Source organism: Leptonychotes weddellii, chromosome 1 (assembly GCF_054177405.1).
Source record: "Leptonychotes weddellii isolate Sample4059 chromosome 1, ASM5417740v2, whole genome shotgun sequence".
NCBI lineage: Eukaryota > Metazoa > Chordata > Mammalia > Carnivora > Phocidae > Leptonychotes > Leptonychotes weddellii.
Window position 1 is genome coordinate 10,346,671 of NC_138369.1, and position 27,829 is coordinate 10,374,499.

Below are 27,829 nucleotides of genomic sequence, written 5' to 3' on the forward strand. Positions count from 1 at the left end.
GTTCAAACACTCATAAGATTCTGTCATTCTCCCAGCCTCACCTGCTCATCTGATCTTGTACCCCAGGGCCTTTGCCTGAGCTGTGCTAGCTCTTTGTATGCCCTCCCACCTACTGCCTCCGACCGGCCTCCATTTGTCATTCGGATCTCAGGGCAGAACCAGGGTTGACACCCCCACCTCCTATGCAACTAGAGGGTGACATGGTGGGCGAAGAGTGGGGAGGGTCCAGCCCTCTCTTCTGAAGTCTTATTGAAGTATTTTGGATATCACTTTTCCTTAAGTGTCACATCCTCCAGGGAGTTTTCCTGATTGTCTTGGATTAGTTTTATGCCCCTTCTGTGAAACCCAGAGAGCCTGCCCATGTTTATTTATTTATTTTTTGTCATATGATTGGTTCCATTACAAGAGTAGCTGCTGTTTTTCCATTTAATTTGCTGACTTAGTGGAAGTTATTCAATAGACTTTACGCTGCATATTCTTTTCTACTCTTTGCATTTAGAACCATGTGAATGGATTACTTAGTTAAAAAAAATAAAATTCTGTTTTAAAACATAGGAAATTTGATTTGAAATGTCTGTGGCTCTGATGTTTGATGGTCTAAGACTTTGGGACTTTCTTTAGGATCTCCTATTGCCAACCTCACCCCAGTTTGGAAGGGCCCCTTTCATAAGGGCACTGCTCTGTCCCCAGCCTAGGGCAGCTTGAGCAACTGAAGAGGTAAATGAATGGCTTCAACCCTGCTGCCCATCTGAACAGTCACCTTGACCCTAATGCTAATCTATCTTTCACTTAATTTCTTCTCTGACCAGCCCTCAAACCTTTCCCCAGCCCTGACACTGGTACCCAGTGTGATCCCAGGCACTGATTCCTCCCCCTAACACCAATTTTAACCCTGACCTCTGATCTCTGACTGCTGCCCTAACTCTGATCTCTACCCCTATCCCTAACCTCTACCCCTGTCCATGAACTTGACCTCTGACGCGGCTGTAACCATGACCTAACTCCAGGTTCCAGCTCATCTCTCCTTCTTCCCCGCTCAAAATTCCAGGCTGGCATGGGGGAGACTGGGCTGGGCCTTGGTGGGGCCAGCTGGTTGGGGAAGAGGACAGGCAGGCATGGGTGAGAACAGGGAAGGGCCCTTCTGGAGACAGATGAAGCCAAGGTGTAGCTAGGGTCAGAGAGGGGTCGGATTGGACAGCGGCTGGGCCAGGAATGATGGGGCCAGGACAATGACAGGTGTGGGTGGGGCCAGGTTGGTGTGGGCGGAGCCATGGAAAGACCAGGATGTACGAAAGCGTAGGCGAGGTGGATGGTGTGCGGAAGTGGGGCGTGGCCAAGCTCTCCGTGGGCGTGTCGTGATCCGTGTGGGCAGAGCCTGGAAAATGGCCAGGGTGGGTGGGGTACGGGAAACGCGGGGAGGTGGGCTGACGGGTTGCGGGACCGGGGCGGGCGGGGCATGGGCCTGACCGGCCGGCGGCTCTACTTTCACTCACCTCCTGCAGCTGCAGCCGCACTTTGTTGAAGGCTCGAAGCCAGTTGGCCTTGGCCCGGGACATGGAGTCCTGACCCTCCTCCTGGCCTTCCTCATCCTCTCGTCGCCTGAAACTGAGGGAAGGGGCGTCATGAGGCTCAGGGCCGGCCCTCCCTTGACCCTCCGCCCTTGGAGCGACGTCAGGTCCTCCGTGGCCTCTCTGGCCCTTCAGAGACACGATGACCCATCTGTACCCCCTGTGACGGGCCTCTCAGGCTCCCTTCCGCTTCCCCACCCATGACCCTGTGACAAACTCCCCTCCATTCCCCAGGTCCATGCTGACCCCATCACAGCACCACTGACCCCGTGACAGCCCCTTGATCCCCTCCCATTACCTCTCCTCCGACTTGGGGGGTTCCGGCTCAGGTGCCCGCTCAGCTGTGGGCACCTCCTCCGGCGCAGCCGGCTCAAGGGCTGCCTTGGCCACGTCGTGGGCCTCAGCAGGTACAGCCGGAGCTTTTTCCTCCTTCTCAGATGCGGCCGGTGGGAGGCTGACACGCTTAAAGTCTTTGGGCTCAGCCACGGCCACCTCCTCACGCTGGGTGTAGCTACCGATGTCATCAGGCACCTCCTCCTCCTCCTCCAGCTCCTCCTCCTCCTCCTCCTCCTCCTCCAGGAAGTCCTCCAGGTCCTCCTCCAGCTCCTCGTCCAGTTCTTCATCCAGCTCCTCCTCATCCTGGTCCCAGCGCGGCGAGTCCTTGTGGTAGCTGACTGAGCTGTGGCAGGAGTGGTAGGAGTCCCTGTCCCGCTCGTCTTCCATCTCGGAGCCCTGCAGACTCTGCTCGTCCGGGTCGAAGTCCTCGCTCAGCTGCGAGCTGCCCTGGCTCAGTTCCCCCGAGGAGGCATAGCGGCTACTGCCGGTGGGGCTGTGGGGACCAGCCAGGGCTCAGCCGCGGAGGCCCAGGGCCGCTGCCTGACCCAGCCCCAGTCACACAGGTTCCATCACCCAGTCATTCATTCAGCATTGGTTAAGCACCTGCTGCGCACCAGGCTCTGCCCTAGGGACCTGGGAAACACGGCCATGAACAAAAGAAACAAAAATCTCGGCCATCCTGATGTTTCCACTGGTGGTAGAGGCAATAGACTCGATCGATGACATTAGTGATCATTAATGACCTACTGTGCGTCACTCCCATCCATGTACTGGGGAGACTGCAAATGCTCTTCTTACGTGCTGGGGACCCCAGTTAGTGCCCTCACCTCCAGCCTTTGGAGACTTAGTGCTCCTGAAACAACCTCATCCTCCTACCACCAAGCCTCCTCATTCACCAGGGTCCCATGTCTCCCTGCCTCCACCTCTATTCACAGCCGACCCTGCAGTGGGTCTCCTCAGCTCTACCTCGAAAACATATGCAAAATGCATCCACTTCCTTGCACCCCGGGCCCCACCCTAGTCCAGGCTCTGCCGTCTCCACCAGATGCAGCCCCAACGTCCACTCCTATCCCCAACAGTCCTTGCTTCCCACGGAAGCCACAGAGGGACTTCTTCAAATCATAAAGACAATCGCATACCTCCCTGTTTAAGCCGTACCGTGGCTCCTTAGAGACCTTGGAATAGAATCTGTGCCATGCCCTACACCCAGGGTGGCCCAAACCCCCCAGCCTCCCCACCTCATCTCCCTCCGAGCTCCGTTCTCTCCCCCTGCTCCAGCCACATCGGCTTTCTCACTGTTCCTCCAAAACCCTACACTTGTGCCCACCTCTGGGCCTTTGCCCTTGCTGTGCCCTCTGCCAGGAACACCCTTCCTCACGTGCTTTATTTGGCAAAATCTTGGTGCCCATTGAAATGTCACTTCTTTGAATGAGTGAGTTTCGCCCACACTCTGGCCAAGCCAGGTCTTTATATGTTCCTAATATGCACCCTGGATCGTGCTGGACATGACTAGGAAGAAATCTCTATCTCTGCCTGAGGGCAGGCAGCATGACACATGGGCCACCCCTAATCCCCCTTCTAATCATTCATTCAGTCACTCAACAAACATCATTCCTTGCCTTAAATACTTCCTCCACTCTCAGTGACGGTGACCCCTTTCTCCAGCCAGCTCCAGGGATGCTGTAGCAATCAAAATGGGGGTTTCTCCCTCTAGCCATTGTTTGCTAGTTTATGAGTTTCATTGATTGCTTTTTAGTGCCCATCCCTGTAGATGGCAGGAAACAGGTGGGGGATCAGCAGGTATTACTTGGCTGGAAAGGACTCCAAGCTCCCTCTGCTGATGAATACCCCTGAAGTCCAGCCCAGCACATTCTGGAGTCCCTGGTAAGGGGGGGCAGCCTAGGACTGGGATCCCAACAGGGGCCTGGAAGTTTCCACCTCCAACCTCAGGCACCACATACATTGTTCCAGGCTTGGCTTTGGGGCCATCCTCCCATCCTGGCTCTGACATACTGAGTCCCAACACAGCTCTTACCCCAATCAGACGCTTCCCCTGGCTCCCATGGCCCTGAATTAGCCACGCAAGGGCCTTCCTGCATGATCTGGCACCTTGCACCTCTCCAGTCTGTGGCTGAGCTGTTTCCTCTGCCTGAAATTCCCTTCCTCAGACTTCTCATTTATCCTTCAAGGGCCATCTCCCAGGCGCCTTCCTCCAGGAAGCCCTCCCTACCCTTCCCCACTGCTAGAGTCCGGTCGCTCCTTCCAATCAAGCCCTGACCTGTGGGATGGAATGTCTGTGTCTGGCTCTGTGTCCCTAGCCTCTCGGATCACCGAGCACTAGGCAGCGTAGCCATAGGATAGCTGGGGAGTGTGGCTTGAGTCACTCTCAGGGGAACACAGGCCATTTCTGCCTCTGCATCCTCTCCCTCACCCCTGCATGGCCTGACCACAGCAGGAGGGGAGAAGACTCCTCTTTCTCCAACCTCTCCCACCCCATTCTGTCCCAGGAATGCTCACAGTAGACAGACTCCTCCAACCAAACACTTCCTGGCACTTTCTCTGGGTCTGATGCTATGGTCACTCTCCAGCTCTTTTTCTCCAAGAGAAGACTTTTCCTTCTTCTAAAAGAGTTAATAGTTTATTAATATTTCATATCTTACTCTCAACTCTTTCCAATACGTTGAAACTTTATTCCCATAATTGCTTACCTTGAGTATGCAAATGAATGCGAGTGATGCTTTCGTGAAGGAAATGTATTCTTCCAGGAACAAATATTTAGGAAAAAGACCCACAACCAAAGATCATACCTGGCCAAAACTTGGCACCCAATAGGTTCACCATAAACACTAGTCCTTATGACTTACCAGATGTGTGACCTCAAACAAGTGACTTAACCTCTCTGTGCCTTGATTCCCTGCCTGCCAAATGAGACCAATAGTATTCCCACCCAGAGAATAAAATGAGATGATGAAGGGAAGGTGCCGGTCCAGCGCTGGGTGCATGGTTACCTCCAAATGCTATTATTTGTGCTGTGTACCTAACAGTCCCTGTGTAGCACTTTCAGACATCCCTCTAAGCGCTTTACAAACATTCAATCTGCTTAATATCATGTTTATCATCATTCTGTTTGGAAGCCAGGGCTGGGGTGATCAGGTCAGCGAGGAAGGATGGCAGGCACGAGTGTCAGCCTCTTAGGTTTGAGGACCAGCACCCTGCACAGGGCAGTGGCATGGCCCGTGAGGGCCAGGGTACCCACCTATGGGACAGATCTAGGGACAGCCTACTTTCAAGGGACAGCTCCCAAGTCACCGTACCCATGGCTGCCAGCCAGAAACACAGAGTCAGGCCATTAGGGAGGGCTGGGCAGCACCATGCCAGGACCACCAGCTGGCTGCTTGCTGGGAGTCCTTCCAATATCACTATGCTTCACCACCCTCCATGAATGCTAGTCTCTTCCTCCACCTACCCCTCCCCTGCCCAGTGAGAGAGTACACAGAAACCAGTGCCCCAGTGGCAAGGCACCCCCGTATTTCAGGGGCACCTCTCAGGGGCCTCCTGACTTATCCCTCTTTCTTCAGCCAAAGCAGATGCCCTTTTACCAAGCTTGGGAGATTTTCTTACGAGATCAAGGGTAAAGAAAGGGCTCTATTACCTATAAGAGAGTATGGATGGTGCTTTCCTAGACCCACTTACCTCCCCCTCCATCTTGCCCAAGTTCCCTACTCCTCTCTCCACTTTGGGACACACAGCCACATACACACACATGCACACACGCGGATCCCTTTTTCCACAGATCACACACCTGAGGGCCCGTGGCTCAGAGAACTCCTCATAACTGTGCACGGAGTCACTGTAGGATTCCCGGGAACCCAGGGGTGGTGGACGGACAGAATACTGGTGGACTGAGGCATTGGGTTGGGATGTAGTGTAATAAGGTGGTGGGATGCTGTTGCTTGTCTCGCTGCGATAGTCACTGTCACGATCATCCACTGCACTGTCAGGGTCATCATCTAGAAGAGAGAGGAGGGGACGGAAGAGAGTGAGGAGGGAAGGGAGAGGGAGAGCACACCATGGAGGCCAATGCAGTCTCTCAGACTTCTCAGACTAGGGAATCTTCACTGGCTGCTAACCCAAGAAGAGGAATCTTTGCCAGAATGAATGAAGGATCTTGGGCCATGTTGATAGAAGTAGAGGCTTTAGGATAAGGGAGGTGAAAACCCTGCTTTGCCGGTCAGACTGAGCTCATAGTCTGGGGTCCAAGGTAGGTCCTACAGTGTGAGGAGGACAAGGACAAATTAGAGAGTGTCCTTCAGCTCAAATGTGAGAATGGACTTTGCTAAAGTCCAGGTTTTCTGAAAACAAGATGAGTTTTTCCATCACGCGGTGAGTCACACAAACACTCAGGGGGACATTTAGAGGACAAGGTGGAGTATTTATTTCCTTTAACCCTCAGAGATTTCATGATGTCCGAGGATGCGGATCCTAGATCTGAACTCACACGTGTAGGAACAAAGGAGAGGCTCTGACAGATACTACAGCCCTCAAAAAGGATTAGATTCTTAGGTTGGCAAGATCACCACACACTCAGAATCTATCGCTAAAATGCAACAGGGTGAAATTGCTGAACTTCAAGTGTTTTATAAGAATTAAGGGACGTTTTAGTTTGGTTTGTTTTCCTTGATAAAAAGAGAACAGTGTGGAAGGATGTTAGATTGTGGTGGGATGGGAGAGACTCAATTCACTTAGAAAGCAACACTGGGTGGCTCGGCCAGTTAAGTGGCCCACTCCTGATTTCCGATCAGGTCATGATCTTGGGGTTGTGAGATTGAGCCCAGTCTGGCTCTGCGCTCAGTGGTGAGTCTGCTTAAGATTCTTTCCCTCTGCCCCTCCCCGCCCCCTGAACTCAGGCACACTTGCGTGTGCTCTCTCTCCCTCTCTCTAAAAAAAATAAATAAATAAAATAGAAAACAACACTTGAAAACAAATGGGTTGCAAAAAAAAAAAATTAAATCAAAACCCTGACTGGGTGGCCTATGATACTCTTGACCATGGCATCAATTTACTGGTGACATTAAATGCCAAGGAGGCGGCTTGCCCCTTTTTATCCCTGTAAGTTTTTTTGCTCATTTCCCAGATGTTTGTGTGTTTTTCTTGCCTTATTATTTTAACCTTCTAGTTTTTTCCCAGCTAATCGTTTCTGTTTCTATATATTTGACAAATAGGTCCATTTCTTAAAATGTGGTAAACTGTTTAAAAAATTGATTTCACACTTCACGTAGAGAGCTAGTTGGATTCATTCCCAAGCCTATTTTGCCTTTTGAGAAACCTTAACTTCATTTTCAGCTAGCGAAGCTGGCCTTACCAAGGTAATTCTGGCTTCCTGGTTTCTCAAGTGACTTGGGCCACTGTGACCTACAAGCTTTTTATCTTGTCCCTGTCATACGCGGCTGCCATCCAATTGAGTGCTGGCCTTTTAGGCAGAAGTAGATGTGAATTTCCACATCTGCAGGCATCAGGGTGTAACTGTGAGGCCATAAAAGCCTGAAGTGGGGGGTCCGAAACCCCAGACAGTCCCCCATGGGAACTCTGGACAATTCATCAGTGTCATCAAATTGCTCCTTTGACCAACTTGTTTTCTACCCAGTTACCTGGGTATGTATAGTCTTTAGCCAAATGGGCATTCTTTCTACCAAACTGTCCTTGACCGGGCCAAGATGTTTCCAACCAAATTGCATGAGGCTGTGGGCGTGTTCACCAGATCATTAATTTTTTTCTGACAAACTGTTTTGTTTTAGGGGCAAATTGCTTTCTATTGAATTCCTATTGGATTCTTTTCTTGGATGCTTTCACCCAGACTCTGCTTTTTACCAAATAGTTCTTAACAAATTGCCTGCTTCCCGATAGACATTTTAGCCACTCTGGTTTTGATGAAATGACCTAATTGTCTTTGTTCTTCTTGACCCAATTATCAGCTTTTGCCAAATTGGTTTTGGCCGAAAACGTCTTTGTTTTTGATTGTATTGTTTGTTCGTGGCAAACTGTTACCAAGCCTTCTTGTTTGCCAAATGCCTATTTTGGCTACATTGGTTTTTGACAAATTGTTTTGGATCAAAGTATTTGTAAACAGTTTCCCTGGTCCTGGAGGGAGGGCATAGTGGAGGTTGTCCATCAGGATAAGGGCACCCGGTGGAGGAGTTCCCAGTGGGTGGGATAGAGGGAAGGAGGTAGATTCATGCTCAGGTTAGAAGACTGGATTTCTCTGGAAGGGGTAGGACATGGAGAAAAGGGAGCTATTCCTCAGGGAGGTAAATAAGCATCCAGTTGTGTGTGTGTGGGGGAGAGGTGACTTGTTTCCTTCCCCTAGGGTTAAATTGGAGGAAGACTGCGGGGAACTTTGGAAGCTGAGGTCTCTGGAGTGATATGTGCCTGGGGGTCCCTGCCTAGCTGCCCCTTCTGAAACCCTCTCACCCTATATCTACCACTACCAAGTGACATTGGGGCCCATTTCCAGGTGGAGGAGGAAGATGGGGAGACAAAAAGAGGAAGGAGTCACAGGAGAGGAGATGACATTATACATGGGGAACGGGGTGGGGAGGGAAGGGGTCACAGTGCCCAGCTGGAGACAGGCAGGTCTCTGGTCTAAATGCCCACTCCTCCCAGCTGAATCCCTCCACCCCAATAATGGTGCCCAGTCCCCACCAAACAGAGCAGGACCTTCAAGACAGACATTAACGGTCAGGGGACAGGAGGGCACATGAGGGGCCTTGCCAGTCCTCAGGCCCCAGTGTGCCCGTCATAGGCTCCCTGCTTCCCTGGCGGTGGAGCGGGGGCCTCAGGGCTGCCAAGGCACCCACCTCCCCATGGCCTCCCAGAACATCAAGCTGAGTACTTACTCTGCTGCTCACCCCAGCCAAAATAATTCCAGTTGCCTACAAAGAGAAGGGGCAGAGATAATAAAAGGGAGCAGGCAGAGGGGGGGCATGGGGAGGGGGACTCCCCCATCCTCCTCATTTTCCCCATCTCCTCCTCCCACCCCAGGACCCCGATCCCCTCCTGCCCTGAGTATCTTCTCAGAATATCACTTTAACCCGTGACATTTGTGACACCTTCAATCATCACCTTGAGAGGCTGGGGGTATATCCCAATTTTTCGCAGAGGCCACAAGTTCAGCCAGGAAGTAACAAAGGAGGCATTTAGGCCCAGGGTTTTCCAACTCTGAACTCTGGAGTCAGCACTCCCCACTCTTTCCCTCCCCCTTCTGGAATACAAGGAAAGAAACACCGAATTGGAAATCTAAACTTTGAAACACTCCTGATGGGTGGGTCTTAGTCATTCTGCTCATTTTATGGGTGAAGAAACAGGGCTCAGAGAGGTAGAGTGAGCAGCCTAAAGTCACACAGCCTCTGAGGACCAGGGAGAGAACCACATCTTCCCTCATCCCCTCATCCTCAGCACCTGGCGTGGTGGAAAAATGCCTTGGACCAGAATCCTATCTCCTCTGACACTTGGCTGCCTCCTCCAAAACATGGTCGTGATGAAACATTCTCAAAAGAACTCGGAGGTAAATGCCAAGGGTAGGTCTCCATTCCCAAATCGAACCCACCCCTCCCGTCAGGCTACCTGTCCATGTGTTTGTTCTTCATCATCTGCTCCTGTCTCCACTTGCCTGACACTGTCCCCACCTTAATCCTTCAGTGACCCCATTCACCAGGAAGGGGGTTAGTAACTTCTTAGGGCAGTGATGACCCCTCCCCAGGTAGGGAAGTCAGAGGACTTTCTCAATAGCACCCCCAAATTAGCGTGGAAATGGGGTTCCCCAACTGCAGTCCCCCAGCCCCTCCACCCACCGGGCTCCATCATTACCATCCTGGGCATATGGGGGGTCGACAACGGATACAGGGGAGACTGTGAAAGGGCATGAGAGGGGGATGGGGAAGCAGATGGAAAAGGAGAAAGAGGTAGAAAGGTGGGGTGGGGTCAAAATGTTGGGTGGGGCTCTGCCCTGAGACTATATGATTTGTCACTTCCTCCCCACTCCGGGGGACTCAGAGGGCACTCTTAGGGGACAGACACCTCCTTGGCCCATGGAGAACTGGTCTGGGTGCATCTGAGTATCCACAAGGCCAAGGAAGATAAACACTCCTGAAAACTTCAGCCTTGATGGAGGCGGGGGTAGCCAGAGGAACATGATCATCCTTATCCATAGATGCAGAGCAGTGGAAAGAGAAGCGAAGTTGGAATCCCTCAGACCCTGAGTTCAAATCCTAGCTCTGCCTCCTGCTGAGTGTGTGACCTTGGGCAAGTCACTTCTCCTCTTGGGCCTCAGTTTCTCTATCTAAGACAACGGGCAGATGAAACAGCCTTCGTGCATTGTACGTGCCTGTTGTACCTGTGTTAGCAGGATTGTCTGCACGACTGTGGGCTGCTTGGGGGGTGGGGTCTGCGTGGGCCCCGTGGAAGCTTGTCGAATGAGTTATAGGTCCTCATCCAGGATCTGATGAATGGAATTAGAGAGTCTGCAAAGTGTTTTTCAAATCTCTAGAAGGACTCTCCCGTGCCCTTCCAACAGCCCCCAGAGTAAGGGCACTGTCAGATGCCCTATTTCAAAGAGAGGGACTCTATGGATCAGAGAGGGATTCTGGCATGCCTGTGACCACACAGCAAGACAGGACTCACATCCAAGTCCCGGATCTTTTCTTTTCACTGCACCGTGAGCAGATACTGTGTGCTCTTAAGACCTGTTCCTCTGGAGGGGAGTGGCCTGTTACTCAGGACAGTCACGGGTAGGGGAGGGATGAGGTTTCACTTGATGCCCAGGGAGGAATCGAGAGGTACTTACAACACTGGTTGCTGGGGACAGGGAGAGGCTTGTCTTGTTCATCTTGGAATGAATACTGAGAGGGAGGGAAGGAGAGAGTGTTCCTCTCAGGAGGGGCCAGAAGCCAGAGGACCAAGATGGTGCTCTGCTCTGTTCCATCCTGACTACCCCTGCCTCCCAAATCCACTCTGTCTGCAGGAGAAGGATGCAGATGTCCACAGGAAAAGATACGCGCACACACACACACACAGAGAGAAACAGTGAGAAACAGAGACAGAAAAAGAAAGAAACACAGATGAGGGAAAGAAACAAATAGAAGTGGGTGAAAGAGAGAGCTGTGGGGGAAACTGAGGCAGGGAGGAGAAGAAAGATCAGCGATGAAGTTTGGACAAAAACTATTATCATATGAGTGTTGCCTTTTTGTACTCCACCTCCCACTGAAGAGAGCTCTGGTCTTGCCTGCTATCTCTTCCCGGCCTTCGCCTTCCGAAGGCTGCCTTCTGGGCCCCATTGGGTCTTTGCATTGTGGTAATACAGAGCCAAGAAGAAGGGGGATGTCATGGAAGAACAGGGGTGAAGAGGCCAGGGCTGGTGGGGGAGAACTTTGAAAAGTCCAAAAGCATGACCCGAGGAGTTGAGGGGTGTGGGGCGGAGAGCGGATGTAAAGGCTGCTGTGTGGGGCCTGTGTCTCCTTGAGGGTATCTGGCAAGGGCAGGACTCGAGCCGATTGAAATCGTTCCATCATTGGTGGACTGTATGTTCTTTGATGTCCTCATCGCTTTGAGACAGGACCAAATGAGGCTCTGATTTTGTCCCCAGGTAGAGACACAGACAGAGGGAGACAAGTGGAGAGCGAAACAGAGACAGAAAGCAGAGGACGTGGGGAGACAGAGGGAGGGACAGGCACAGAAAGAAGAGTCTCCCCTCCAATGCTCACCTCATCCTGGTCCCGCATGGCATTCAGCTGCTCCAGCTTCTTGGCCCAGTAGCGCGCCTCCTCCTCGGGAATGTCTGGAAGCGGAGCCCTGGCTGTGAGTCCGGAACCCCTCCCTGCCCCTCAGCCTCCATCCAGTGCATCCTGCAGGCCTATGGGCTGGTCTCAAGGGGGTGTAGGAAGAGGAAAGGAGGACAGGGTGGTGTCCCATCCACCCCCCACCCCCCCCACCACCCAGAGCTGCCTTGGGAATGAATGGAGGATGAGAGAGGAGATGCCTCCTAGCATTCCAAGGGTGGGGGAAACCATAGGTTCCTGGAAAGATGCTGTGGAGAGAACTGAGCTGCTTCCAAGAGAGAAAGAGAGGCCTCTTTGTGTCTCTGCCTCTGTTTTTCTCTACATGTCTCTTTGTCTCTGTTTGTCTCTCCTCCTATCTCCAGCTCACCCTGCATCCTAGGACCTCACCAAGGACCAGCCCAGGGCAGTTCAGACCCAAGCTCCATGGGTCAAGAAGAATTTGCTGCCCATTGGTGACCTAGGGGGGCTGGGGTGTGCTCTGCACATGGCAGGTGCATGTCCCGCTGACTCACTGCAACTGGGAAACTCTCTCCTCTGGAGATAGGAAACTTCATCCTCAGAATGAAGGGCAGTCTGAACCCACCCAGGCCTGGCCATTCTCCTGGGTCTGGTGAGGGTCCTTTGCCCCCCACACTCACCTAAAGGCAGCTCGAAGCGGGTGTCAAGGAGGATGCGGTGGAAGGTGGGGTCCTTGGTGCCGCAGATCTCACTGTCTGCCATGATGACCTGAGAATCCAGTGTCAGCCACTCTCCAGGGCCCTCCTGGGGATTGGGGTGAGTGACAGGGTCCAAAGTGATGCAGGATGGAGCAGAGATCTACTGCACATTGACCAGCAGGTCCTCTACTTTCACAGAAGATGCACTTCCCCCCATCTCACCCTTACCCTTACCCTAAGAGCAAGGGTCATGCCCACACTTTACAGACAAAGAAACTGAGACTCAGAGAGAAGGTTCTGGTCCAGAGCAACATGGTGGGTCCAAGGAACCCAGAGGCAGGGACCTGGAGAGAAGGCCCTGTGGGGCCAGGCAGGGGTGGTCCCAAGCTTGCACAGCCATGTCTCATCTCTCATGGGTGTATGTGGCCCTAGCTTCAAATAAAAATCCTGATGCCCATCCATGGGAGAATTCCCCACCCCAAGTGACCAAACTAGTCCTGCAGTCACAGGAGACAGAGCATGACACACTCACCTCCAGCCTGGAGAGGTCAGGGCAGAGCCAGAAGGAGAGTGGGGGGCTGGGGTATTCAAAGGGAAGTAAGGGAAGGTTTCCTGAGGAGAGGGCATGGGAGCTGAGCTTAGAGAGTGATGGAAGGGATACTTGGAACCCAGGGAACAGCACATTCGAAGGTTCAGAAGCCATCCTTGGGGCGTATAAAGGGTGGAGGTTGGGGGGCAGGGTAGGGGAGATGAGACTGGCAATGTAGGCAAGTGCCATCAAGAAGGCCTTCCAAAGGAGATGAGCAGGGATGGCAAGGAAAGGTCCTAGGGTGGTAAGAATCCGCTGGGCTCAGCAAGAAGTGTCTGAGTGGAAGGGGTGAGATATAAGGCCTGGAGGCCAGGGAGGAGGCCAAGGTTATTGTCTAGTACCTTCAGGGCTGGTGTAGCCTTCTCCCTGCACAAAGTGCTAATTACCCACAATAACCCTCCTCCTCTTTTCCATAGAAATACATTTACAGCTGGGCCCAGGGCTGTGCAGCTTAAGACTACTTTTCCCAGACTCCCTTGCAGCTAAGTGTCCACGTGATTAAGTTCTAGCCAATAGGATGTGAGTAAAGTACTGTGAGCAGCTTTCAGGTTAGACCCTTAACCAAGAGGGTGAGCCCCCTCCCTTGCCACCTTTTCTTCCCTTGACGGCAATGCAGATGTAATGGAGATCCTCCAGCAGCCCTCTTGGGCTGCACAGGGAGAAAGGCAGAGCAACAAGATGGAAGGAGTTCAGACCCTGGTGACTTTGGAGCCACCATCACAAACATTGCTGGGGGACAGAGATACATGTTCATCTTGTGTAGGCCACTGGCCTCTGGGTCCCTCCAAGGCACTCCTCCCCAACCCTCAGCCCACCACTCACTTCATTGGACTGGCGGATGGTCCGCAGGGGAATCCACACGGTGCCCACCATCGTGTCCCAGATGAGACCCTTGTTCCACACCTCCACTGTCAGCCCCAAATCCAGGCGGTTAATCTCACTGTGGAGAGAGGGGAGGGACATGAAGGGGTAGGAGTGAGGGAGTGAAGTCTCAGAAAAGTCAGTTCACCTGCCTTAGGACATGCAACCAACTGGAATTCAAACCCAGGCCTGGGTGAGTCTTACCAAGAAGATAACACAGTGGTTCTTGTTTTACAGAGGGGAAACTGAGGCCAAGGGGTTAAGTTACATGCTCAGGGTATCACAGCAGAACCAGGATTACAAGCAGGAAGGAGGGAGTGGGGAAAGATAACACACATCTCCTACATCCCCAACTCTCTTGGCTCATCCTTGAGCCCTTAGACCCTGAGAGTACTGGCTAAGGGAGGAAGAGGCTCAAACACCCACTGTGGCTCCCTATTACCCCAGGATAAGGACATTCCGGATGCCTCCATCCTTCCCAGAGTCACCTCTATCCAATGATATGGGGACACCCCTGAGAACATGAATGATACCACCTCTAAGCGCTTTCCTTGCAGGATCCACCCTGGAAATAGGCAGATTTGGGGGAAATCCTTGGTGAATGTCCAGTTCACTGAATTTACCAATTTACCAAAGATTTATCTTAAGGATTCTCTTTACATATAGCTATGACCTAGTCATTCAGTAACTGGCTTTCAGGAAGTTGAGGACCACACTGTTTCTCCCCCTTCATATCTTCTCTAGAATTGTAGGGCCTGCTGCTCCCCTCTTTCCCCAAATTCCTCTGTTCCAAGATCCCAACTCTGAGTTCTCTCATAGCCTCCACCACTGCTAGTCCTCAGCTAAGCTCTGCTCAAGGATTTGAGGGCTGCTTGGGTCCAAATCTCAGCTCTGCCAAGTATAGGCTGTGTGACACTGAGCAAGTGGTTTTGCCTCTCTGGTCCTCTGTTTCCTCTTCTGTAAAATGAGGATTAGAATAGCACTCGCCCTCCCAGGGCTGTGGGGAAAACTGATTTAATCAAAGCCTTAGAAAAGGGCATAGAACTAGTTGTTGGTCATCATCAGAGAAGATGGGATGTAATATGAGGCCCTGAGTGGCTCCAGGTTGAGGGGAGGATCCAGATCATGAATTCATTCAGTTATTAGGCAAATATTTATTAAGCCACCTACTGTGTGCCAGGCCTTGTGCTTGGCATGGGGGGTGAGACTAACAGTGGAGACAGAGACCAACTGGGCCCTAGCCTCCTAGAGCTCACAGTCTGGGGTCAGGGGCCAGAAATGTGTCGAGAAATCACACAAATGACTAAAGTGATAATTGGTGGCTAGGCCTGAAATTACTCTCCAATCGCAGCTTGGGGATGGTGGTCAGGGAGGGCTTCCCTGAGGAGGTGACTCAGTGGAGATTCGAAGTACGAGAAGGACCTTGCTGGGGGGAGCAGGGAGGAGAGAAGAGCAAGTACAAAGGCCCTAGGACAGGAACAAGCTGGACATGTTGGAGGAATGGTCCAGTGGTGGAGGTGGCTGGGGCAGGTGAGCCAGGAGAGATGGAGGGAGATACTGGCAGCTCACAGGGGCCAGGCCTGGAAAGAGGGTGTTGTGGAGAGGAGTGTGGGTTTTGTTCTGAGGTTCACAAGCCATGAGCCACGGGCAAGTTTAGAGAGTGACAGGATGTGATTTGCAGTTTTAAAAATATCCCCTTGGCTGCCTGGAGGAGAACAGATTGCTGGGAGGCAGGAGGCGGGCAGCAGCAGGAGGCCAGGGGCGGAGGCTGGTGGGGCAGCGGGGACTTGGCTGGTGGCCATGGAGATAAAGAGAAGCAACTGGATTTAGGAAGTGCTTTGGAGGCAAAGCTGATGGCTGGACACGGGGCTGAGGGAGGAGGGAGTGGAGTCCCAGACGACACGCAGGTGTCCAGCTCTGCTCTGTGGGACCAGCAAGGTGCCAGGCCATGCTAGCCCAGTCACTGCAGACTCACAACATGAAATCCTGCTCCCAGCTGGGCTGGCTGCCCCGCACAGCGATGGTCGTGCTCTTGACATTTTGAACCTTCAGGGTCACGTACGTGTTGAATTTCTCTGTAGTGGTGAGAGCAGGGGTCAGCACAGGAACTCAGGGACCCCCCATCCCCCTTCCCAAGCTCTAGATGACCCTGCTGTGATGCCCCAGGGTCTCCGTGTACTTGGGGCCACAGTCCAATAATGATGTCCAATATACTGAGCTGTTTTTTTGCCTATACCCCAGAGTCCCTCCCTGCCAGTCTCTCAGAGTGCAAGGGAAGGGCCTTGGTTCAGGGAGATGTTAGGCATCAGGGATGTCTAATCTTGCTGCTTAGAAATTACTGTGTACAATAGCCTTGGTTTTTAGCTGGGAAGACTGAGGCCCCAGATAGTGGAACAAAATTGACAGTAAGAAACTCCCTTCACTCTCTGAGCATCACTTTTCCCACCTGTAGCCTGATCTAAGCATCCCCACCCTGTCTCTCAGGATCCTGGGAAGGGCCCCTGGTTTAGGGTGAGCACCACCTCCATTAGATTCTCCAGGAGATGGCTGGGGAGACTTTGGGATCCAGGACAAGTCTGACACTCTGTGATGCTCAGCAGACATGCAGCCCAAGTCCCCTATCACTGGCTCAGACCCCCTCCCCTATCTCTCCAAGACATAGATGGACAGACAACACAGGACAGGGTAGGAATAGAGGCCACTTACCTTGGGCACCATCAAACTTGGCTTTTTTGACTGTGGAGAGAGACAGAGATAGGGAAGGGAGATGGGGAGAGAGTAGGGAGAAGACAGAGACACAGACACAGAGAGACACACCAAAATAGAAATATAACAAGAGAGACAGAAGGGGGAGAGACACAGAAAGAAAGAGACAAAGAGGAAAGGCAAAGATAGAGAGCAAAAGAGATCAAGAGACCAAACAGAAAACAAAAACAAAAGCAAGATAAAGAGATGAGATCAGAGACAGAGACAAAGAGACAAGGAAAGGAAGAGAAACAGGAAGGAGTGGAGGGAGGCAGGAATGAGAGGGAGAGAAAGAAGCCATCAGACAGATGAGCACAGGCAGACCTAGGGGTTGAAGGAAATCTGGACACTGGGCATAATTTCTGCCCCTCCTCCCTCCCCATCAAATTCCCCCAAAGCTCCCCCACCTCCAGCTGTGCCCTTACCCACAATCAAACAGGATTCAAAAGAAGGAGCTGGGCAGGGGACAGGAGAAGCCTCCCACAGGAAGCCCTCCAAGATTGCAGCCAAGAGAGAACAGTTAGGGAGGGAGAGAGAGAGGAGAAAGGCAATCTCTGATGACCCCCTCCACCTGTCAGACCAGTGAGACTTCTCCCCCAATTATCCAGCTCATTCTGTCCTACCAAATGTTCCAGGGGTTTGAGGTCTAATATTCAAAGGGGACTGGGCGAGGTGGAATGGAACAGCCCAGAGAGCTGGCTCTGTAGTGCCCACAGAGACATCCCAGCCTTGGCTGGGATGTTGTTAGAGCTTGTCCAGCCCAACTTGCTTATGAAAGATGAATCCCAAATATACATCAGGGTCCCACGTGGTCCAGTCTCTTTATGTTTCACATCACCCCACAGTCCCAAGTGACTTGAAGCAATTCCACTCTTTACTGGCTTTTCTCACAGGATATTAAACTTACTTTCAACATCTCTCGCACCCTGCAGCTGCCCCCAACATCTTTTTCCACCATTCACTCTGTCTCCACCCAAAACTGGCTCCCAAACTGAGCCCTTTCTCCTGCTTTCCACAATTCTCCCTTTCTCCTTTTCAATGAATGTTTCTCTTTGTGTAGGCAATACAGGCACATTTTACAAAATCCAAGGCAACCCAGAAATTGGCATACAATGAGAATAAGGCTCTTTTCTACCCCAGCCCTCACAATCCCACCTGGTGCAATCAACATTACCAGTTCCTTGTAGTGGATAGAGATAGACGGTTTCTGATTCGGCGATCGTGTGCATTTTGTGCATTATTTTATTTCCTACACAAATGGCAGCATTCTACACCCTCTGTAGAAACTTTCTGTTTTAAAGAGTATGTGCAGGTAAGTTGAAGGGTAAATTCCTAGAAACAAAATTGTGTTTCTATTCTCTCTTTTCTTTTGAGAGTCAAGTTCAGCCCTTTTTCAGGCAAATGCCGTGGCCTCCCATCTTGGGTTCATGTCTCTGTCCTCATCACTTGAGTTTCTGTCTTGCAAAAGTACCGGAATGAAACCAGTGAAGAGAGAATTCCCATCAAGGGTGGGGAACGTGGAGTAGTTCTAAACACTCGTCAGTAAATACTGTTTGTTTCTGTTGCAGACAGACGGTGTACTTGTCTGGTGGTAGTGGGGTGGGGGGGCAGGGGATCGAAGCTCAGAAGCACTGAGTTGCAGAGCAGGAGAGACCTTCCTATGCCAATGCCAACGCCCCCAAGAAGACCCAAACTTTAAATGCAAATAGGTTGTGCATCGTACTCATCACATCTGGGTTTGGGTTTGAGAGGTTAGAGTGCAGAGGGATATTAGGAGTGATGAGCACCATTTCAGCATGGAGTCAGACGAGCCAGGTTCAGCTTACAGTGCTGTGTGAAACTGGGCAACTGAATCCCCATCTCTGGGCCTCCATCTCTCTCTCACTCCATCTCTCTCTTTCTGTTTTTCTAGATCTGGCTTTCTCTCTGTCTTTTATCTTTGTGTCTCTGTCTCCCTTCCTCCCACACCCCCAAATCAGTCACCATGTGCTATCTTCCTTACCTTCCTGTTCAAGGCACATAATTGCACGTGCAAAGGCCCCCCTCTCTTGAAGGCATGCTCCGCTCCTGTCGCACTGGCTCCCTCTCATACCCTCAGCCCCACTCAGCCCACAGGGAGCTCAACTGCCCAGCCCCTCAACCCTGGGGCTGAGTGAAGCCCAGGGACACTTCGGACTGTACCCGGCAGGAGCTACAGACCTCCCTCAAGTAGGCCATGGGGGAGCTCCTGCTTGCACACCTGGTGACTGTGAAGCTGGGAGTAGGGATGAAGCAGAGGCAGGGGCAGGGCAGGGAGGAGGAACGGTGAAAGAGACACAGGCTGAGAAAGTCACACACACATGGAGGGATCAACATGGGGAAAGAGAGGCAGGGAGGAAGAGGAGGGGGTAGACAACAAGTCACAAGAATCAGAGACAGAGACACAGAAAGAGAGAGACACACAGGTGTCCTCTAGGGAAGACCAGCAAAAAGGAGAGGCAGAGTGGGGAGAGAAGGGCTGGAGGGAGAGATGAGGGGCTGATTGGTGTCTAGCGAGGCCTGGCCTGGGCCCCAGCCCACAGCTCCTGCTCTGTAACCCTTTTTACAGACCAGGGAGAGAGCTCAGAGGGGAGGCCATTCATCCACTGTCTCCTCCATCCTCTCCTCCTGGTGGGGGATGGAGTGTCTCTCTGTTTCCCTCCTCCTGGTTCTCTTTCTCTCCCCCCCTCCCCCATCTGTCTCCGTCTCTCTCATCCCCACTCCCTCAGATTGCCCACTTTCCTCCTCCTTAAGCCTCAGTGGGCCGGAGGGTAGTGAGCTCCACCAGCGGTGGAGTGATGGGGGTGGGGACACTCTAGCTCTGACAGCTGAGGCCAGTCTCAGGCTCCCAGACCCCTTCAGTGAGTCCAGGATGAGGACATCAATGTATGTTCATCAGTGGGAACTCAGAGGGAGGAGGGGGAGACTCCGAGTGAGATAGGGGGCTCAGAGAGAAAACGAGGAATCAAGGAAGGGGCTCTGGGTGGGGAGGAGAACTCAGAGGGGATATTGGATATGGGGCAAGGGGTAGAGGAGAGAAGACTAGGGAAGGAAGCTCTGGAACTGGAGGAAGGTCTTGGTGGGGGAGGGGGTCAGGAAGGCCGAGGAGCCCGTGTCATCAGGGGTGGGGCTCAGAGGAGGAGGGGGCTCAGGAAGGGGCTGGTGGGGCTCCGAGAAGGAACCAAGTCTATCTCCTTCTGTCTTCCCCATCAGTAAACCGTCCAAGTCATTGTCGCCTTCACCACCATAGTCATCCCATCTCTGCCCTGCCACTTTCCCCCTGCTCTCTGGCGCTACTCGAGCTCGAGTGGAGCTGCAGTATTGGGGTCACCGGGGCGGAAGCACCACCCCTCCCCCGCGGGCTCCTGGTCACACGCACAAGGCTATTTATAAAGTGGGCACAGAGGACGTGGGCAACGCGACAGCTGGGAGTGGCGGGTGGGGGAGGAGCCCACTGCCAGCCCCTCTGACAGGCCAGCGGGAGACGCCCCCTCACGACTGTCAGCAGCCAGCTTGGCCCTTGGGGGCCCCATCAGCGCTGACCGATTAATGTGGTTACACGGCAGATGCTGGCCAGGGCAGAATCGGTGACGGTGGGAGGAGGGGCTCAGGCTGGGGACTCCCATAGGCGCAACCAGGCTCTGGACCTCAGTTTCTGCATCTGGGAAATGGAGAGAAGTAGGGCTTTCTCCCCTTCCTCCTCCTCTCTTATTCCCTCCTCTTCCTGCTCCCTTTTCCTTTTCATCATTATTAGAATCGGCATTATTACGCTGTCGTGACCAATATTTTTATAATTACCATTACCAGTATCATTACTATTTGCATTATTTGGTTGGGTTCTAAGTGTGCCCCTGGTCTGGATGACCCTGGATTCTAATTGAGGTGAATTCCAGTCTTTGGGCACCTCCTCCATGACCTGCCAGGCCTGGGGTGGGGGCGGATGAAGAGTAGATTCCAACCATCAAGGGAAGCACCTGAAAGCCCCTCTTCGGGACATGCTTACTGTGTCAGAAGACACTACAAGACAGGGGAGGAGGGGAGGGAAACAAAGAATTCAGAAATCGATTTTAAGATGTTTGGTGGTTTTACATGTGATGTCGATGGCCTACATGAGCCTTGTGGTAAGGACACTGGTCCCACTGGCTTTCATCTGGGAGAGAGGGCTCTTACCCTCCATTGACAGAAATAAGCCAGAGCCGGACAGAAGACCACAGTGTAAAACATAAACACACCGAGAACTTTGACAGAGATTTCTGTCTGTGTTGTTTACTGGGTGCCGCCACTTAGAACTAAGCCTGACATATAGTAGGTGCTCATTAAATAGTGTTCAATGAAATAATGACAGAATTTCCTCCTCCAGCAGCCCTGTCCTAGGATCGGCCCCCTCTGCACGGGCGGGCGCTGTCCCTGCTCTGTCCATGGTGCTGAACCCCTGTCCCTGCACGTTTACCTCCAATGAACTTGGCACACCTTTTTACCTCCTGTGTACTACTGAGCCCTCCTCAGGCCTGAGAACGCAGTGAGTTTTCAGGAAATGTCCTACACCCACGGAAAGCTTTTAGTCCCCATTAATAAAAACATCATCATTGATTCTTCCTGTCATTGGCTCACACTTACGGAACCTTTCCACAGGCCAGGCATCATGCCAAGGGCTCTTCGTGCCTCACCTCACTGGAGAGTTCTAGCAAATCTAGGCAGTGGGTACTATTAGTGTGTCCATTCTACAGATGGGCACACTGAGGAGTGAAGAGGATACAGGACTTTGCCAGGAAGTGGTGGTTTTAGGATGGTGGACTGGGGATGTCCTGGTTGGCACCTCACAGAGTAAGCCCATTGTATGTGGGAGGCAAGTGAGCCACTTAGGGAAGGGGCTAAGACTGCAGCCCTGAAGATGAGTCAGAGCCAACCCTGGAGAGGCATCCTATGAGTATAGTGAGAGCAAAGACCCAGATACAAACTCCCCTGGCTACATGGTATCAGAAAGAGGGCAGCCAGGGGCAGAGGGATTTGTGAAGGCTTCCTGGGAGAGGAGCAGCAGAAAAGCTGCAATGAATCGAGGAGAAATGACACGTCTCTTTACTGAGTGGTTGAAGGAAGAAGGTGCTCCCAGGACAGATTCTCATCCCATGAAAGGGACTTGGTTTCCCTTCTTCCAAGAAGGGGCTCAACTTCACCCCTAACTCCCAGTAGGCTGTGGAGTCAGACAGCTACACCTCTGGCTCTGGAGCACTAAGCAAGTTGTTGAACCTCCCTAAGCCTTGGTTTTCCTCATCTGTAAAATGGGTTTCTGTGAGGATTAAAGAAGGCAATGGACATAAAAGTCCTCAACACCATACTTGTAGAATGCCAGATAAATGGGCTTGTTGTTGATATTATTAGTTTTGAGGCAAACTCACCCTCACATGCATTTGCTAATTGTATGCAATAGTCATTCATGAAATATTTATGGAGCCTTTAAAAACATTGAGTGGCCTGGCAAAATGCTGTAAGGCACATAGAAAGGTCTAGACTTGGGGCACCTGGGTGGCTCAGTTGTTAAGCATCTGCCTTTGGCTCAGGTCATGATCTCAGAGTCCTGGGATCGAGGCCCGCATTGGGCTTCCTGCTCTGCGGGAAGCCCTGCTCTTCCTCTCCCACTCCCCCTGCTTGTGTTCCTCTCTCGCTGTGTCTCTCTCTGTCAAATAAATAAAATCTTGGGGCGCCTGGGTGGTTCAGTCTTTAAGCGTCTGCCTTCAGCTCAGGTCATGATCCCAGGGTCCTGGGATCGAGCCCTGCATCGGACTCCCTGCTCAGCAGGAAGCCTGCTTCTCCCTCTCCCACTCCCCCTGCTTGTGTTCCCTCTCTTGCTGTCTCTCTCTCTGTCAAATAAATAAATAAAATCTTTGAAATAAATAAATAAATAAAATCTTTAAAAAAAAAAAGAAAGGTCTAGACCTGAATTCCCACCACCATGATTTTGCACGTGCTATTCCCTCCACTTTTTTAGAGCACTATGTCCCTCCTGATTAGCTCCAAAAGAAGAGAGCCCTGGATATCACCTTCCGTGGCTCCCTCAGCCCTTCCCTGTCCCTCCCACTCTGACCCCACCAGCATGAAGCCAGGAATAGCGCTGGGTCTCCAGGAACAGTGGCTGGCATAGAGTAGGTGCTCAACTAATGCTTGCTGAGTAAATATATGAATGAATTCATGAAGGAACCAGGTAGCACTTGGCATTTGCAGCCTCAGGATTCTGCCAAGCCCTAGCAAGTGGATGGCAGGAGGGGGGAGCAATGGGACTCCACATAAAGAAATGACAGGGGGCAGAGGCAAGACCCGTATAAGGTGGTCTCCTATGTGTTGGTGTCGGGTATGTATGCAAGAGTTTGCATGTGTGTGTGTTTGCATGTGTATTTGCTAGTGTTACCAGGGCAGGCAGGTGTGTGTACATGGGTGTGTGTGTATGTTTTCATGGAGGGACATGTGCTTATGTGTACCATCTGAATGCAGGTGATGATCTGTACATATGTGTCAGGGAGTACAGTGTGACTGTATGTGGGACATGCTAGTATGTGTGCGTTTAGGTATACGAGGACTTGCAGGTGATATGTTAATTAGAAACATATGTTGTGGTATGTGTATGGATATGTGTGTTATACAGTTGTATGGAATGTGTATTTGTTTACTTGTGTGTACATATCATCATTCACCTGTTCAAAGGGGCTGCTTTGAATGTCCGGGCAAGTGTCATCATGCACATACACATGTGGCCTTAGCATGTGCTCAGGTGTACACATACGTATTTCTTGGGATTGGGGCCCTAACAGGTATATGTAGGTACATGCTTGTATGTCAGGGCATGAGTGGATCTTTATGTGACTTGGATATTGTGAACATGCATCAAACATGCCTGGATACACCCATGTCTGTGTACATGCATGTGGACACACACGCCTATATTTCGGGGGCCATGTCTATGTGGCAGAGTGGCTGTGTCCTATATACATGTGGGGCTATATATATGTCCTACATACATGTTCACACACACATATGAATGTGCACATGTGTCCATAAGTGTCATGGGCATGTGGTCTTCATGGAGCCTTGGTGGATCCTGGGCATTTCTGTCCACACAGGGTGAGTCTGTGTATGGACGTTTCAGTGCATGTGTGTACAGATATGGGCAAATATGAATTGGCCTCTGGTTGGAGGTATAGGTATCTCCTCATCTCCAGGGATGAGCTCAGACCCATGGAAAGCCCTCCCAGCCCCGCTCCACTGCTCCCCTGCCCCCTATCCTCTCCCATTCACCCCCTTACCCCCTGGCCTTCCCACTCTGGACATCACCCCCGCCCCTCCCAGTATTTCACCCTCTATTTCTCCTGGTCTCCCCTCTGCCTCTCCCAGCGTTATTCCACCCCCCATACGTCTCACGGTTTTATTTCCCACCCCACCCATAGACTTGCCCCTCCCAGCAACACCCCTCCACTCTGCTGGTGATTCCCTTCCTGTAACTTCCACAGAATCATCCAACACAATTCTTCCCACAGGCCTCTGTTTCTGGAAGCCTCACCCTTCTTACTGCCCCCCCTCCTTCACACCACCTCCGCAGTCCAGCCTCCGGTTTGCGTCAGAGTTAATGGTGAAATTCCCCCCCCCCCACACACACACCACTAGGCAAACCTTCCAGAGGAACCCAACTTAGAGGATGTGTGGCAGGGTAGGGTGGGGGTGGGAGGAGCAGAGGAGAGAATCAGCCAGGAACACTCACATTGACCGCCTCCTCCAGTGCCAGCCGCGCCCCCCACCCCCGCCCCGGCCCCCACAGTTAGGCAACTTAGAGGAGGGGAAGAAGCCAATAGGGGGTTTGGACGTTCACCTCCGCCTTCCCTTAGGCCTAGCCCAGGGAGGTTCCAGGGGGTCCTTTTCACCTCCCCACTCCCTTAACTCTATAGGTCAGGGGGTAGTTGGCTTTTGATCTATGGGCCCTTCTGTCACCATCAGGCACGGTCGGGACCGAGCTCTGAGAAAGCAAGTCCCTGTCCCTTTAAGAACACCCGCGTCCACGCCTGCCCAGCCCCGCGCGATAGCACTCTGGAAGTCGCCGCGGCAGGGAGCGGGCGGGCGGGGCAGGGTTTGTGAATGGAGCGACAGAGGGGGGAGGGGAGGAAGGGGGAAGGGCGGCGGGGGCGGTTCCCAGATCTGGGCCTGTTCATTGGGGTCCAGGCGGAAGCGGGGTTCAGCTCTCTCTGTCTGTCTCTCTCACACACACACCACAGTCCCCGCTGCCTAAAGTCTCTTGAAGCCTGACATCTCAGGCCTGACCAACACACTTCTTCCCCGACCTCAGCCTTCTTGAAGGGAGTAGGTGTGAGTGAGGGAGGTGGACCCCAGTCCTTGAAACCCCAGGTTGAGACCTCTATAAGCCTCGAACCCCTGTTCGCCACCACCACCTCCGCCCAACGTCTCCCACAGCCTGAGTTCTTAACTGGAATGCCCAGGACGCCTGAGTCCTGATGGGCTGGCTTTGCCCCCACCTCAGCCTCAGAAGTGGGGGGCAGCGATCATGCCCCTCCTGTGTCTCTCTCCTTCCCCCCCCACCCCAACGCAGAGCGTGGGCCTGGGCGTGGGCCTCGGTGCAGATGGCATTCGGGCCCCAAAATAGCTCCACCCCACCTCTCCCTCCCTCGCTTCGGCGCAAAGTGGGTGAGGTGAGGATGCCGGGAGGGGTGCAGACCGGCACTGCACCCCGAGGGGTCGGCTCCCTACGGGGAAGGCCGGTTACGCGTTCCGGAGTGCGGGAGGGGGCGGGGAGTGGGGAGGCCCTCAGGCGATTCCCCCTACCCCCATTCGGAAGTCCAAAGAGTTAACGGGAAAAGCGCCCCCAGGCCCCAGTCACAACCCTCTCAGGACGTAGGGAAGGGTCTTCTCCAGCCCCTTCCCAGGACTCTTCACACCCAAGGCTGGGGGATTCCTAGAGCTCGCCGTTGTCCTGATGGTCAAACCCCCTTACCTAAATCTTACATGCTCAGGGCTTGGAGACCCCTCCCTCTGCACCCCTTTTTGAATTCCGAGCCTAGTCCACGTCCCTGAGAACCCATAGCCCAGCCTACCGCACAGGACTCCTTCCAAGTACCCTACACGATTCATTCGAACTACCCAGCCCAGCCCCTTCCACACCTAATAACCTGGTCTACACAGACTCCCCAGTCTAGATTAGGAAGTCAGATAGAGCCTCAGATCCCTGCTGGCGTCCACAAGGGCCTCCGCGTTCAGCCACGTCCATACGACCCCCAGCAGCGGCCACCAGGACCCCCTGAGAACACAGTTACATCTGCATGGATCACCCCCTCAGGCGCCCTGACGCGTCTACAAGGGCTAGCTCCCCTCTCAAAAGTCCAGCCGCGTGTACTCGGGTCACCCCCTCAGGAGCCCAGCCGCATCCACACGGACCCCGAGCCCTGTCCGGGTCCACGCCGGTCCCCAGTCCCGCAGCCTCGCCTCCTACCTCCAACGCAAAGTAGAGACATGTCTCCGGGGTCGCCGGCGGACCGGCTCTGTCAGGTAGAGCTTAGCGGCCACTGGGCTAGGGCATGGCCGGGACTGCAGCCCGCGCTCAGCTCACGCCGGGGCCCGGCCTCCGCCGCCGGCCATCTTGGTTCAGCTCCGGGGGTGCGGACAGTTCCTGACGTGTTGCTGATGTCGGGCTGGCGGGCGGAGCCCAGGGACGCCTGATGGGGCGGGGGCGCTGCAAGCTTGGGGGAGCTTTAAAGGGCCGGAGCCGGGTGGGGGTTCCCCGCCCCCAGGGCTCCTCGACCAGAGGGACAGAGAGCGGTCCCACTCAGGTTCCCTACTGGTTCTGTGTGCTTTCATCTCTCCTGGAGTCGCTCTGTGGGTTCTCTGGCTCTCTCCTGAGTCCTTTGCTGTCTCTCTGCTTTCCCTCTATTTCTCTGTCTCTACGTCTGTGTCTCTCATTGCCTGTTTCTCTATCTCTTTCTCTCCCTGTGTCTATCTGTTCCTCTTTTTGTCTCTCCGTCTCTTTTGTTCATGTGTGTCCCTCTGAGCCTCTCTCTGTCCAGTCTCTCTGTGTCTCTGCCACTCCCTGTCTAGGTCACCTTCTGAGTATCTGTTTCACTCTTTAAGCCCCTCAGCCTGTGGATCTTTGCACATATTCAGACTGGATCCCATCCTTCAGGCCCTTGTGTAACTGGCAAACTCCTATTCATCCATCAATATCCGGTTTGAACATCTCCTCTTCCAGGAAGCTTTCCCTGACTCCCCCACACTGATCCTACCTTCTGAACTCCCCCAGCCCCCAACTCTTCCCCTGACTCAGCCCTCATCCCAACACATCTCTGCTCTCCAGGCCTCCCCACTTACCTAGCTGGGCAGTTCCATGTGGGTCATGTTCCTGTAAACCTGTTCACCGTGTATCTCCAGTGCCTAGAACAGCACTAGAAGCTGAGCCCCACAGAATCCCCTGCCCCCAGCACACATGAAGGAGCTTCACAAACACAGAATGTACATGGAGTTAGTTGCAAGTGAGGCCCGTGCTTAAAAGCCAACTCTGCCTCTAATCTCTAGCATGACCTTGGGCAAGTCATGTGACCACTCTATGCCTCATTTTCCCAATCTGTAGAATGGGGACAATAACAGGACTTGCCTCACAGAATTGCAGATGTTATGTAAGCTAACACCTTAAAGAACTTGGAATAGTAATGTATATTGTTATCCATTGTTGTAACTCTCACTGCTTTTCTAATTTTTATTACGTATTGATTAGGCCTAGGTAAGGAATAAGGGGCAGCAATGACAAGCTTGAATAAAGAACATTACCACCACAGTCCAAGACCCCATGGGCCTCTCCCCTATTTCGTCTCTCCCTTCAGAAAGAACTACCCCAAATTTTCTTCTTCATTCTCCTACTTTTTTTACAGTTTTACCACAAATTTATCAACAAACAATGCACAGTGTAGTTTTGTGTGTTTGGGGACTTTATGTAATGAGAATAAAATGATCACATATTTTACTAACCTGTTTTGTTTGGTCAACATAATTCTGCTGATATTCATCCACGTTTCTGTGTGTGCTGTAATATATGCATATTTCACTACTCTACAGTATCCTCTTGATTTACTATACCTTTGATTATTTATTTTCCAGTTGGTGGACCTTAAGATTGCTTCCATTTTGAGTTTATTCCAAAAAAAAAAAAAACCCCACAAACTTTTATAATCATTCTCAGAAATG

The 27,829-nt window shown here is 52.4% G+C and overlaps 1 protein-coding gene across 1 annotated transcript in view; it reads right to left on the reverse strand.

Annotated features, from left to right (window-relative positions):
* Nucleotides 1–26,294, reverse strand: part of UNC13A (unc-13 homolog A) — a 62,771-nt gene extending 36,477 nt beyond the window's left edge. Inside the window, exons 1-11 of the mRNA XM_081815312.1 lie at nucleotides 26,088–26,294; nucleotides 16,547–16,576; nucleotides 15,816–15,915; nucleotides 13,802–13,919; nucleotides 12,373–12,496; nucleotides 11,660–11,733; nucleotides 10,744–10,798; nucleotides 8,798–8,833; nucleotides 5,707–5,914; nucleotides 1,867–2,397; nucleotides 1,494–1,605 (exon numbers count right to left, since the gene is read on the reverse strand). Coding sequence (XP_081671438.1) covers nucleotides 1,494–1,605; nucleotides 1,867–2,397; nucleotides 5,707–5,914; nucleotides 8,798–8,833; nucleotides 10,744–10,798; nucleotides 11,660–11,733; nucleotides 12,373–12,496; nucleotides 13,802–13,919; nucleotides 15,816–15,915; nucleotides 16,547–16,576; nucleotides 26,088–26,109 — 1,410 coding nt within the window. The 5' untranslated portion in view covers nucleotides 26,110–26,294. The remainder of the gene's footprint in view (nucleotides 1–1,493; nucleotides 1,606–1,866; nucleotides 2,398–5,706; nucleotides 5,915–8,797; nucleotides 8,834–10,743; nucleotides 10,799–11,659; nucleotides 11,734–12,372; nucleotides 12,497–13,801; nucleotides 13,920–15,815; nucleotides 15,916–16,546; nucleotides 16,577–26,087) is intronic.
* Nucleotides 26,295–27,829: the final 1,535 nt, after the last annotated feature.